Source organism: Mobula birostris, chromosome 22 (genome assembly GCF_030028105.1).
Source record: "Mobula birostris isolate sMobBir1 chromosome 22, sMobBir1.hap1, whole genome shotgun sequence".
In the NCBI taxonomy this organism is placed as follows: Eukaryota; Metazoa; Chordata; class Chondrichthyes; order Myliobatiformes; family Myliobatidae; genus Mobula; species Mobula birostris.
In genome coordinates, this window is record NC_092391.1 from 21,178,779 (window position 1) to 21,192,937 (window position 14,159).

Here is a 14,159-nt window from a genome sequence, read left to right on the forward strand (position 1 = left end):
ACGGCGGCGCAGCATGCAGAACTCCTAGTGAGAGACGCCTTCGTTACGGGGACCAGGTCAGTGTACGTGCACCAGCGGCTGCTGGAAAAAGCCGATCTTACCCTAAGTTCGGCAATCGAGCTGGCTGATACGTTGGAGGCCGCTCTGCATAACTCCGAGGCTCTCCAGGCACGCGATCCCCCGATGGCCTCGTGGTCGCCGCAGACCCCGCAACCTGCCGGCGAGTCGACCTCGGCTGCAGCCAGTCGTGAGTCCGCGAAGTGCTACTTCTGCGGACTGGAGAAGTACCTCTGGAAACGTTGCGCGGCCCGACAAGCTACCTGTTCCAGCTGCGGAAAGAAGGGCCACTTCGCCAAGGTCTGTAAGTCAAAACCGCGAGCGGGATCGAGCAGCGCCGCGTGCGAGACGTGGGGGTCACCATCTTCCCTGCACACTGCCACCACGTGCGAGACATGGGGGCCGCCATCTTCCCTGCACGCCGCCACCACGTGCGAGACATGGGGGCGGCCATCTTGGTCGGCGCCACCTCCCACCGCCTACGACCAACGGGTGATCACGGGCCACCCCACCGCGCCGGACCAAGACAACGACCCCACCCTGGCTTCCGTGACCCTCGACCAAAGTGCTCCCCACCAGCTCACAAGGTCAATGATGGACATCCTGGTGGAGGGGCACAAGACAAGCTGCCTGTTTGACACAGGCAGCACAGAGAGTTTTATCCACCCGGCCACGGTGCAGCATTGTGGACTCATGATAGGGCCGGTAAGTCGGAGGGTCACCATGGCCTCCGGGTCGCATACAACAGACATCCGGGGGGGTTGTGTAGCGACGCTAGTGGTGCAGGGCACAGAATATCGGGACTTTAAGTTACTGGTCTTGCCTCAACTGTGTGCCCCTGTGCTGTTGGTGTTGGACTTCCAGAGCCACCTGAAAAGCGTGACAATGAAGTATGATGGGCCCCTCCCGCCAATTACTGTCATAAATCCCCTGTTTTGTAGAGATATGTCACGTACCCCGCTACTGACCACACACACACACCGACCTGCGCATCCCACCCAACATCATGCCAACTGCCACACTACCGACACCACTTGCGGCCTCTCCACCCTCAAGATCCCTCCCCCACCGCTGTTTGCCAACCTGACCCCGACTGTAAACCTGTGGCAACTAAAAGCAGAAGGTACAGCGCGGGGGACAGAGCTTCCATTAAGTCGGAGGTGCAGCGGCTGCTCAGGGAGAGGATCATTGAGGCAAGCACAAGTCCTTGGAGGGCGCAGGTGGTCATTGTTCAGAACGAGGAGAAGAATAGGACGGCCAGACCATCAATAGGTTCACGCAGCTCGACGCGTAGCCTCTACCCCGCATCGCGGATATGGTCAATCAGATAGCACAGTACAAGGCGTACTCGACCATAGACCTAAAATCCGCTTACCATCAGCTCCCCATCCGCCGGGAGGACCGCCCTTACACTGCCTTCGAGGCGGACGGCAGGCTTTATCAATTCCTGCGTGTCCCCTTCGGTGTCATGAATGGTGTATCTGTCTTCCAGAGGGCAATGGACCAGATGGTGGACCAGTGCCAACTGAAGGCCACGTTCCCATATCTGGATAACATCACCATCTGTGGTCACGACCAGCAGGATCACGACAACAACCTCCAAAAATTTCTCCAAGTGGCCAAATCTTTCAACCTCACCTATAACAAGGACAAGTGTGTATTTGGGACCACCCGACTTGCTATCCTTGGGTGTGTCGTGGAGAATGGAGTCATTGGCCCTGACCCCAACCGTATGCGCCCCTTGTTGGAACTCCCTCTTCCCAATACCCTCAGAGCCCTCAAAAGGTGCCTGGGCTTCTTTTCATATTATGCCCAATGGGTCTCTAACTATGCAGACAAGGCCCGCCCCCTGGTCAAGTCCACCACATTCCCCCTCTCTGCCGAGGCCCACACGGCCTTCAACCGCATAAAAGGGGACATTGCCAAAGCAGCAATGCATGCGGTGGATGAGGCCATTCCCTTCCAAGTAGAGAGTGATGCCTCCGACTTTGCGCTGGCTGCTACTCTCAACCAGGCAGGAAGACCAGCGGCGTTCTTCTCCCGTACCCTTCAAGGCCCTGAAATTCGGCACTCTGCGGTAGAGAAAGAGACCCAGGCCATAGTGGAAGCTATAAGGCACTAGAGGCACTATCTTGCCGGCAAAAGGTTCACCCTGTTAACTGACCAGCGCGCAGTCACGTTCATGTTTAATAATCAGCAGCGGAGCAAAATCAAAAATGATAAAATTCTGAGGTGGAGAATCGAACTCTCCACCTACAACTATGACATCATGTACAGGCCTGGGAAGCTCAACGAGCCCTCCGATGCCCTATCCCGGGGAACATGTGCCAGCGCGCAGATCGACCAGCTATACGCCCTACATGTAGACCTTTGCCACCCGGGAGTCACCCGGCTTTTCCACTTCGTGAAAGCCTGGAACCTGCCTTACTCCCTTGAGGAGATCAGGATGATGACCAGGGACTGCCAAGTCTGCGCAGAGTGCAAACCGCACTTCTACTGACCCAAAAAGGCACCACTCATCAAGGCCACCCACCCCTTTGAGCGACTGAGTGTTGACTTTAAGGGCCCCCTTCCCTCCACCGACCGCAATGTGTACTTTCTTAACGTAATTGACGAGGACTCGCAGTTCCCCTTCGCCATCCCCTGCCCCGACACCACTACCACGTCAGTTATAAAAGCCCTGCGCAAGCTCTTCACTCTGTTCGGATACCCATGCTATATCCACAGTGACAGAGGGTCCTCGTTTATGAGTGACGAGCTGCGCCAATATCTACTGGCTAGGGGAAATTGCAACCAGTAGGACCATGAGCTATAATCCCCGGGGGAATGGACAGGTAGAGAAGGAGAATGGCACAGTGTGGAAAGCCACACTCTTAGCCCTCAGGTCAAAGGGACTGCCGGCCTCCCGGCCTCCCGCTGGCAGGAGGTCCTTCCCGAGGCACTCCACTCCATCCGCTCCCTGTTATGCACGGCCACCAATGCCACCCCTCATGAGCGGCTCTTTTCGTTTCCCAGAAAATCGACCACTGGAACCACCCTACCAACTTGACTGACGTCCCCGGGGCCAGTGCTGCTTCGGAAACATGCGAGGAGCAATAAATACTCCCCGATAGTCGAGAGGGTTCACTTACTTCATGCGAACCCCCAGTATGCCTACGTGGTTTTACCTGATGGGCTGGAGGACACGGTCTCCATCCGTGACCTGGCGCCCGCAGGAGCTCTGGGCCTCTACCCTGAACACTCCGTGGTGACTATTGACCCCATACCCACCAATGTATGTACCTACGAGACACCGTGCACCCCAAACCCTATACAGACACCACACGACACTCCCATACCGGGCGCGACGCACACGCACGAGGGATTACCGACGCCTAACGTGCTGGCACCTGAAGTCAGGCCGGAGCCAGCACAACCGCCATCGCCGGTACTACGTAGATCACAGTGACGGACCCAACTGCCTGATAGACTTAACCTGTAAATATACTTCTTGTAAATATTGTCAGTCACTTCACCCCGCGGGACTCTTTTTAAAAAAAAGGAGGGGTGAATGTGGTAAACCATGTATATATGTTGTAACTCGGTTACCTGTCTGGACACACCCCTCTGCTGACTGCCCCTGTGGCTCCTCCCACAGAGTCCTGTATAAAGGTGTTCGCCTTGCCCCTCCCCCTCAGTCCGGGGGCAGACACTCACTGTGGAGGTCGTATTGTACAGCGAATAAAAGCCTTTCAGTATTTTACCCAACCTCAGTCTTTTGGAGTAATTGAAGGTGCTTCAGTTCCTTCTCTCGAACTACCGTTGATCTATTTGCCATAGATCTCAGTTGTCAGCAATGTTGGTCTCTCACATCTCTCTCCCAGCAACATAAACCCAACTTGGTTACTCACCTTTTCCTGTTCTAATGTTAGGTTTTTGACCCAAAATGTTAGCCATTTCTCCTTCAACAGAAGCTGTCCGACAGCGAGGAAATTAATATTTTGGGTCAATGACTTATATTAGAACCTACAAAATGTCAAGGCTAAGAAGATTTGAAGATAAGGGGAAAGGGGTGGGAGCCGAGAAGAAAGAGGACTACAAAACTAGTCCATGACCAGTTGGGAAGAGCAGAAGAGCTTTCACTCCCACTAAATGCTGGAGGAACTCAACAGGTCAGGTAGCATCATTGAAGGGGAAGAAACAGTTGACATCTTGGGCCAAGCCTCTTAAATGTTGACTGTTTATTCCCTTCCATAGATGCTGCCTGACCTGCTGATTTCCTTCAACATTTTGTGTGTTGCTCAAGATTTCCAGCATCTGCAGAATCCCACGTGCTTTTGAGCTTTTATGCTCATCCAGTTGTCATCGATATTCTTTCCATTGTCCCCTCTCACTGCTTCTTACAAATGGTTTCTTCCTGGATTAGTTCATCATCTTCAAAAGGAGCAAACTCAGTGTAGTGTTAGGAGGAAGATTATCCAGGTGTTTCCAGACCCAAGCTGTGGGATCCAAATGTGGTCAGTAGTTGGCACCACTGTCCTTTGTGACAGCTGTAAAGTGGCATCTGTGCTGCCCTCATGGGCTCTGCCAGCCTTGGCTTCCCTCTCTAAAAGGACGGTGGTGCAGAACATATGACCTCCGGACTGATTTTGGTCCAACGCATAAAGCCACCTGGCCCACCTCTGTAACAGCAAACTATCTCAATAGCCAACATATGGATGAGGTTCCATCAGGGATGACAAAAAACGAAGACAATGATGATGGACAAGAACTCTGATTCACCACCTGACCCTCGATGTTGGTCCAATGCAACTTCGCCACGTGCTTAAGAGATGATCCTAGGTTAAACAAGCCTTCAGAACATTAACTCTGTCAACATTACTGGCATTTGCAAGTGTTCAAAATACTTGAAAATTAACCATACAAACCAAAATGTAAAGATTGAGTTTGAAGTTATGAAAAGAATAGAAGGCAATTAACTATATTTGTGGACTCAAATGGACTAGAATATAAAAGCAGGATGTCATTCTGAGACTTTATTCAACATGGGCCGATCGCATTTAGAGTTGTGTGTGCAATTTTGGACCCTACATCTAAGGAAGGATGTGATGGCATTAGGTAGGGTTAAGAGGAGATTTACGAGAATGATCCCAGAAATGGAAGGGTTAACATATGAGGAACATTTGATGTCTTTGGGTCTGTGCTTGGCTGGAGTTTAGAAAGAGTGAGGGGAGATCTCATTAAAACCCACCTAATACTGAAAGGCCAAGATAGAGTGGATGTATAGAGGATATTTCCAATAGTGGAAGAGTCTAGGACCAGAGGGCACAGCCGCAGACCAGAAGGGCATCGCTTTACAACAGAGATGAGGAGGAATTTCTTTAGCCAGAGGGTGCTGAATCTGTGGAATTCATTGCCATTGATGGCTGTGGAGACCAAGTTTAAACGTCTTTGGGTATGTTTAAAGCAGGGGTTGACGGGTATTTCATTAGTAAGGTTGTCAAAGGTTATAGGCTTGAGAATTAGGTTGGGAGGGAAAATAAATCAGCCATAATCAAATGGCAGGGAAGACCTGATGGGCCAAATGGCCTATTTTTGCTCCTACATCTTACAGATTTGAAAATTAAAGATCTAAAACTTGCCCCTCCCCACATCCTACACAAAGCTGTTACTGTCTATTAAAGTGGGTTGTCCTACTGAAGATGTTCCAGCACCCACTGGGCATCCAGGTTTCCTAGTGCAGTTACAAGAAAGCCTTAGGATGTTGGGTGACAACATTGGAACAGAGTCAGAATTCATCATTCCCTGTGGCCCCGAGTGATACTTCTGATTGTCATCCCTGCAAGAATGCTGTCAATTATTGGGTGGCAGGCATTGCCTTGTGGGCCTGCCACTAAAACAGAAGAAACAAGATAAAATTTACAGGACCACACCACAAGTATAAGAGCTCTAGATTTGTTATTTCTTTATTAGTTTGTTCTTCAATTTCCACGATCTGCAATAAAATTTTGATGAGAGCCAATTAGATCAGTGCATTTCACTGAATTCCTTCCAGATTTCATTCAGGGTATATTTATTATTCATGTGGATGTTGCAGGCAATTTTGAAATTTGTGTTTCCCAGGTCCTATTTGAGAAGCTGGTGATGAACTGTCTTCATGAACAGGCAGTGAGTGCAGTGAAACCACTCCACCAATGCTCTTAGGGAGGAGATCCAGGATTTTGAAGCAACACACACAAAATATAAGGTTTTGCTCCTCCAACCTAAGTGTGGCCTCATCACAACAGTAGAGGAAGCCATGGACTGACATGTCAGAGTGGGAATGGGAAGTGGAATTGAAATGGATGGCCACAGGGAGATCCTGCTTTTTCTGCATAGGTGCCCAGTGGCCACCCATTTTAAATTTACTTCCCATTCCCATTCTGACATGTCAGCCCATGGTATACTCTACTGCCGCAATGAGGCCATGCTCAGGTTGGAGGAGGAACACCTTATATTCCGTTTGGGTACCCTCCAACCCGTTGGCATGTATAGCGATTTTTCGAACTTCTTGCAGTGGCCCTCTCTCCCCCTCACCATTTCTCTTCCCATTTCCCTCTCTCACCTTATCTCCTTGCCTCCCACTTCCCTTTCTTCCTTGGTCTTCTGTCCTCTCCTATCAGATTCCCACTTCTCCAGCCCTTTATCTCTTTCATCAATCAACTTCCCAGCTCTTTACTTCACACCTCCTCCTATCACCTGCCACCTTGTATATTTTTCTTCCCCGTCTCCCTCCCCCACCTTCTTACTCTGACTCATCTTTTTTCTCCAGTCCTGATGAAGGGTCTCTGCTCGAAACACCAACTGTTTACTCTTTTCCATTTTCTATAGATGCTGCCTGTCCTGCTGAGTTCCTCCAGCATTTTGTGTGTGGTTGCTTGGATCTCCAGCATCTCCAGGTCTTCGCTTGTTTGAGATCCAGGATTTTGACCAGTATCCAAGGCGGCTGTGACATTAACATTCTGGAAGGGTTACACTATTTTCCACAGCGTGGAGAGAATTTGCATGCCTGACTGTTCAAGGGACAAAGGCGAAACTCTCACAGTGTAATGTCCATTCATATTATCCCTGTCCAAGAGCCACTGTGCACAAAACTACAGCCCAGATATGTCACAAAACAGTCACTGTGCTCATGAGAAATTCAATGTTCATGCATTACTTACCCCTTAGAAATGCGAGAAATGCAGGGTTTTGCTCAGAACAAGTGCATTTCCTTCCACTAACTGTTGTGTGTCTGTTCTTCAGAGTCAAAAGCTGGGAAACGAAAGTACACATTGAGGAAACGGAGTGATGTGACACGGACGAACAAAGTTCCCTTGAACCGCTGAGCAAAGGCATGGGGCTGTCCTGAATGCTCCATACACTCATCTGGGTGAACTGAACTGTTCATTGAAGTAAAAAAAGGCCGAAGCCACAGACAAAGAAATTTCACACTTTTGTAAAGCAAAATACTATAGTAAAAAAGTAGTAGCCCTTTTTAAAAAAAATAAAATACTCTACTGGTAGAGAGCTTTCTTATTCTTTTGGTCTCCTTGACAAAGTTCTGCTCCAAGACTCGCACTTCAGAGACCTTCTCATGTTCCAATCTTCTGACTCCTGTCTGGCTAACTCAGCAGCTATCTTCCTCTCCTGGCGAAGAACTGTCCTCTACTCAGTATTACAGATTTTCCTCTCTATTTCCCACCCATCCCATTTTATTCCCCTCTTTCGATGGCACAGATAATATCAGGATCCTGCATGTGGAATTGTGGTTGTGTATCCTCACCTATCTACATCCGTGCGACATCAGTTGTGGTTTTCGCAAGCTGCTTCTCTGGATAATCAATGTCAAATGGAAGAAAGGGTCCAAAACCTAAAGAGCTAATCAGATTTCATAACAAACTTAAATCTTAATTTAGACAGCGGAATGCTAAAAAAATTGCAGCCAGAAATAGTCAACGTGTGTGTATATACACACACACAGACACATTGAAAGCAGATGGACAGTTTAAACTTGGATTGCTATAGCTTTTGCAGGAAGAGAGAATCTAACACACGTAGAAGGAAAATAACTGACCTGGAACATTTACAATTGTTTACTTGGATGTTTGAATTAACAGATTCTGCTCTAGTCTGGAGTCTCAAACGCAGGGAAAAACTGGTTCAAGTTCCAGTTTGAGATCAATGCTGTAAAATGTGGTTTGGTCTTGGTCTCATTGTTTTACAGTCCAACATCTTGACTAAAGAGGAGCTTTTTTAAAAAATATATATATGTGTTAGCTGTGTGTGGGCAGTAACAAAATAACTCCTCATTTATGTTTTAATTCAATAGGTAAGTCTCTGGGTACTGTGATGTTACATAGAATCAGTTACTTTAATGTATTTGTAATAGGCAGTTTGTTAAGCCAGAGCAATCCACTCTATTTTGTGAGCTATGCATCCATCCCAAGCTAAAGGGAGACATGGGATGGACCAGTAACTTTTAGCTTCTGCAAGGTGGCCCCTGGAGGCAGTGCACATTGAGATTGTCCGCATTCTTCAGAGACAAAACCATGAGAGGGAAAGTACACGATGAGAATCAATGGAACGTGGCCGCAGTGCTGCCCAGTTTGAGGAGGAATCCATGCCCACCAACACAGATGAAGACAAAATGCTAGGAGGCAGTGGAATATGTAAATAATTTGCGTGTATATATTCAAAATATTTTTGAAGTTTAATCGTGTACATAACCTTCCCAGTGAGCTCTATTTTGTAATAGATTAAAGAACTCTCCAGTTTTTGTTTCTTGTACATATTGTGCCTCGTTTTCTCTTATGGATTGCTAAGGGTAATAGTAAATTCTTTAAAAATAAAAATGATGAGTGTGCAGTAGTGATTATTCTGTGCAGGAAGTACACGATAGCACTGCTACCTGCCGTCATGACCGTGTAGGGGATTTTGCTGAAGAGGTCAGCTTACACCAGCACTTGTTAGACCCATTCAGCTCACCAAGGTCCACATGCAGGCGAGATCTGATGATGACACAAATAAGGGCAATTGGGCATGTGTGATCTCATTAAGCAATTCATCCTATGGAGGGAGCTGTACAAAATGGCTGCCATAATAGAAGCGCTGAGCTCTAAGGCAAGGGGAAGGAGGTGGTGGTGGCGGATTTGAGGAAGAATATTTTTCACATGGGTTAGTTGGAATGCATTGGTTGAGGGGGTGTTGTGGAAGCAGATACCGTCACAACACGCAAGTACCTGAAACACTGGCTTGGAAGCCCAAGGGCCAAGAGCTGAAAAGAATGGATCAGTTCAGGTAGATACATAATGTCTGGCATGGACAGTGGGCTGAAGGCCTTGTGTCCATGGGGTCCATCCTTGGGGAAGGGTTAAAAGATCAAGGAAAAATAAGGGTGAAGCATTACATTGCGAATGAGGAAACATAATGAAAGATTAATGCCAGAGGAAAGAAAAATAGGAAACACGAGGAATTCTGCAGATGCTGGAAATTCAAGCAACACACATCAAAGTTGCTGGTGAACACAACAGGCCAGGCAGCATCTCTGGGAAGAGGTACAGTCGACGTTTCAGTCCAAGACCCTTCGTCAGGACTAACTGAAGAAAGAGCTAGTAAGAGATTTGAAAGTGGGAGGGGGAGGGGGAGATCCAAAATGATAGGAGAAGACAGGAGGGGGAGGGATGGAGCCAAGAGCTGGACGGGTGATTGGCAAAAGGGATATGAGAGGATCATGGGACAGGAGACCCAGGGAGAAGGAAAAGGGGGAGGGGGGGAACCCAGAGGATGGGCAAGGGGTATAGTCAGAGGGACAGAGGGAGAAAAAGGAGAGTGAGAGAAAGAATGTGTGTATATAAATAAATAATGAATGGGGTACGAGGGGGAGGTGGGGCATTAGCGGAAGTTAGAGAAGTCAATGTTCATGCCATCAGGTTGGAGGCTACCCAGACGGAATATAAGGTGTTGTTCCTCCATCTTTCCAGTAAATAGGACTTTCTTTCCCATGGTTCTTGTTACTTGCTTTGGAGCTCACTCAGACTTGGCCCAATTGTTAGAATTGTGACCTTTTTTTAAAAAAATAAGAAAGTTGCAGTTTCAAACCTCCATCTGGAGCTTTGAGCGCAACATCCAAGCAGTTTCTACATCACTAAACAAGCGCATTAACTGGTCAATAATATCATAGAGGGCTGCTGTGAGAAAATTAGCTGCCAACATCCCTACATACATACAAGTGTCCTCAAATTTCACAAATATCTCATAGGTTGCAAAGATTTTCTTTTTGAAATATCCTCAAAATGATCTCATTCAAAAGTTCAAAATCATAGTGGCTTAATGGGATAAATACAGAAGGGATCCCGAGGCTGAGGAGCCAAGAACCAGGGGGTCAATTCCAAAACATGACATTTCCAAGCAGGAAGCAATGAACCTTTGGATCAATGAACTTGAGATCTAAAAGAATGGTGAGAGGGGGTTCAGTAGCTCAATATATTCCAGATAATTACAGACTTAGTTAATCAATGGCTAAGCAGTTAGTGTACAAAAGACGCTGAGATAAAAGATGAGCTATAAACAGATCAATTGGCAGGGGAGACAAGAGAAAGATGGTCCACTCCTGCTTTACTTCTGTTCTTAAGCTGTGACAAGCAGAGAGGAAGTCTGTCTTTTCTCGAAGTCAGCCCATAGGTTAATCTCCTTGGTCTATTGACCAGCGCAATCATTTTGTTGGCGTGCAGGCCTCTCTCGATTCAGTTTCCAACGGTCATGATTAACACTGCACTGAGAGGTCAAAGGAAGACTCGCATGCGACATGTGTGACGGTGCCCCACAGAAGGGCAACAGCATGAAAATTGAAAAAGGTGACACCACACATATCTCAGGCAGAACTATAAAAACAGAGGCACTTTTACAAGCAGCAAGAAACAAAGCTATTAGACCAAAAAGGTAAACGCTCGGCTTGAAAAAGCAACTTTTTAAAAATTAGAAGCAAAATATTAGGTGCAGATCTGAAATGAGGGCATTCACAGAAACAGAACATGCCATTCACCACACACTAATCCTGTCAGCAAAAGACAGCACTTCTCTGCAAAGCACAATTGATAAAAATAGCTGTTGTTGACACAGAGCTGGTGAGAATTCCGCAGTAAAGGAACATGATAATTGACTGCATAAGAAACAAAAGCATCCCCTCTCACAGACCTTTACCAAGCACACATCTGGTCACCTAATTGAGATCAATGATAAGAAAGTGATCTAGCTGTGCATTGGATAATTTCTGTCCTCATTGCTCTGTGAAAAGCATTCTCACTTGTCTGAAGGTCGTGGATTCAAGGCAGATTTCACTGTGGCTGACATGAGAGTGCAATAGTTCCATCGTCTAGGTCTTGGTTCCTCTCAAATGAAGATAAAATCCCAACTCCACAGATTATGAGTAAGAGGGGAGCAATCCTGTTTTGGCCAAAATTTATCCATTAGCTGAAAATACCACAGAGTCATTACCTCATGATCTGACAGTCTTGCTTCGCCAATTAAAAATTACTTGGAGACACAAGAGACTGCAGGTGCTGGAGTCCAAAGCAACACAACGTACTGGAGGAGTCAGAGGGCCAGGCAGTGTCTGTGGAGTGAAATGGACAATCAACCAGAAATATCAACTGTCCATTTCCTTCCATTGGTGTTGGTTCACCTGCTGAGTTCCTCCAGCATTTTGAGTGTTAAAACACTACAACGGATATAAATCACAGACAGCTGCAGATCAAGAGAAATGCTTTTGTTTTGGAAATAAGTCTTTTTCCACCAGTCATACCTACTGAGCAGTTTACTTCTTTCTCTGGACTGAGTCTGAAGCTGTCTTGACTACACCAACAGGCAATACTGGCGTCAGTAATTTACAAACCGCCTTCCGCCTGTTCCCCGATCAGCTAGGAACTGATACCTTCAGGCCTCAGGGCAAAATCTCTGATCAAATTACTAACTATGTTAAAAGAAAACTTTCATAGACCAAGAAGCAAAGTGGATATATCACAAACGAGCATTTGCCCAAATGAGCAAAATTCTCATTGCAATGAAGTCAAGGAGCTTGATGGAGAGTGGAGATCTATGGTACTGAAAGGTGCCTGTCAGGGTGTCAAACCACTGTCATTCTCTGGCTTGCTGATGAATATATACACTAATGGCCACTTTATTAGATATACACATAGACCTGCTTATTAATGCAAACATTTAATCAACAAATCATATGGCAGCAACATAAAAGCATGCAGGCATGGTCAAGAGGTTCAGTTGTTGTTCAGACCAAACTTTAGAATGGGGAAGAAATGGGATCCAAGTAACTTCAGAGTGGAATGATTACTAGTGCCAGATACGGTGGTTTGAATATCTCAGATGTTGCTGATCTCCTGGGACTTCCACACAGTTTCAGAGTTTACAGAGTATGGTGTGAAAAACAAAACAAAACATCCTATGAGCAGTGGTTCGGTGGTTGAAATACCTCGCTAGCGAGAAAAGTCAGGGGAGAAGCTGTAAGGAAGATGACAGTAACTCTCATAACAGCGCGTTACACTGGTGGTGGTTACAGACTGTTAGGGCTGAGGAGTGGGCAGTTGGTATAAGTAGGGGTGGAGTCTAGTTAGACTGTGGAGAAAGACAGCCAGATGATAGGGCGCTGTCAGTGGTATAACATGAGGACAAAATCAAAAAAGTGTGATGAAAACAGAACTGAAGGTGTTATATCTGAATGTTCACAGTGTACAGGATAAGGTAGATGACCTTGTAGTGCAGTTTGAGATTGGCGGGTATGACATCGTGGGCATCACTGAGTCATGAATGAAAAAAAGATCATAGCTGGGAGCTTAACATCTAAGGCTACACCTTGTATTGAAAGGGCAGGCAGTTGGTAGATGAGGTGGGGTGGCTCTGTTGGTAAAAACATGAAATCAAATGAAGTGACATAGGATCACAAGATTTAGGTTCCTTGTGGGTAGGGTTGAGAAACTGCAAAGGTAAATAGGATTCTCCTGGGAGTTATATACAGGACAGCCACCCCCCCCCCCCCACCCCCGAACACTGGCCAGAATGTGGGATATAAATTTCAATGGGAGAGAGAAAAGGGATGTGATAAAGGGGAATGTTATGATAGTCACAGAGATTTCAAAATGCGGGTAGATTAGGAAAATCAGATTGGTGTTGGATCCCAAGATAGGGATATTGTAGAATACCTACAAGATAGCTTTTTAGAGCAGCTTGTGGTTGTGTGTTTTGGATTAGGTATTGTATAATGAACCAGATTTGATTAGGGAGCTTAAGGCATAGGAACCTTTGGGAGACAGTGATCCTAATAAAATGGAAATCACCCTGCAGTTTGAGAGGGAGAAGATAAAATCAGTTGTATCGGTATTACAGTGAATTAAAGGGATTCACAGAGGCATGAAAGAGGAACTAGCCAAAGTTGATTGGAAGGGGATATTAGCAGGGATGGCGGCAGAACAGAAAAGGCCGAAGTTTCTGGGGGCAATTTGGGTGGTGTTGTAAAGATACATCCCAAAAATGACGAAGTACTCTAAATGGAGGGTGATGCAGCTGTGGCTGACAAAGGAAGTCAAAGACAGCATAAGAGCAAAAAATTAGTGGCAGGTTAGATGATTGGAAAGCTTTTAAAAATCAACAGAGGGAACAAAAAAAAACAAGATGAAATATGAAGGTAAGCTAGCTAATAATATCAAGAGGATAGCAAAAGCTTTTTCAGACATACAAAATAAAGAGAGGCACGAGTGGACATTGGACCACTATAAAGTGACTCTGGAGAGGTAGTAATGGGGATAAAGAAATATCATATGAACTTTGTGTCAGTCTTCTCTGTGGAAGACACCAGCAAGATACCTGAAATGTGAGCGTCCAGAGGCAGAAATGAGTGTAGCTGCTAATACTAAGGAGGTGATCCACAGGAAGCTGAAAGGTCTGAAGTTACGGTAGATAAATCACTTGGACTAGTTGGACTGCACCCCAGGGGTCTGAAAGAGGTAGCTGAAGAGATCATGGAAGCATTAGTAATGATCTTTCAAGAATCATGAGCTTCTAGAATGGCTCCAGAAGAGTGGAAAATTGCAAAT

At 46.4% G+C, this 14,159-nt stretch overlaps 1 protein-coding gene across 1 annotated transcript in view; it reads left to right on the forward strand.

Moving 5' to 3' along the window:
* LOC140186057 (xenotropic and polytropic retrovirus receptor 1 homolog) overlaps positions 1–7,937 on the forward strand; it is an 87,306-nt gene extending 79,369 nt beyond the window's left edge. Inside the window, exon 15 of the mRNA XM_072239891.1 lies at positions 7,321–7,937. Within this exon, the coding sequence (XP_072095992.1) occupies positions 7,321–7,366 (46 nt within the window). The 3' untranslated portion in view covers positions 7,367–7,937. The remainder of the gene's footprint in view (positions 1–7,320) is intronic.
* The last annotated feature ends 6,222 nt before the right edge of the window (positions 7,938–14,159 follow it).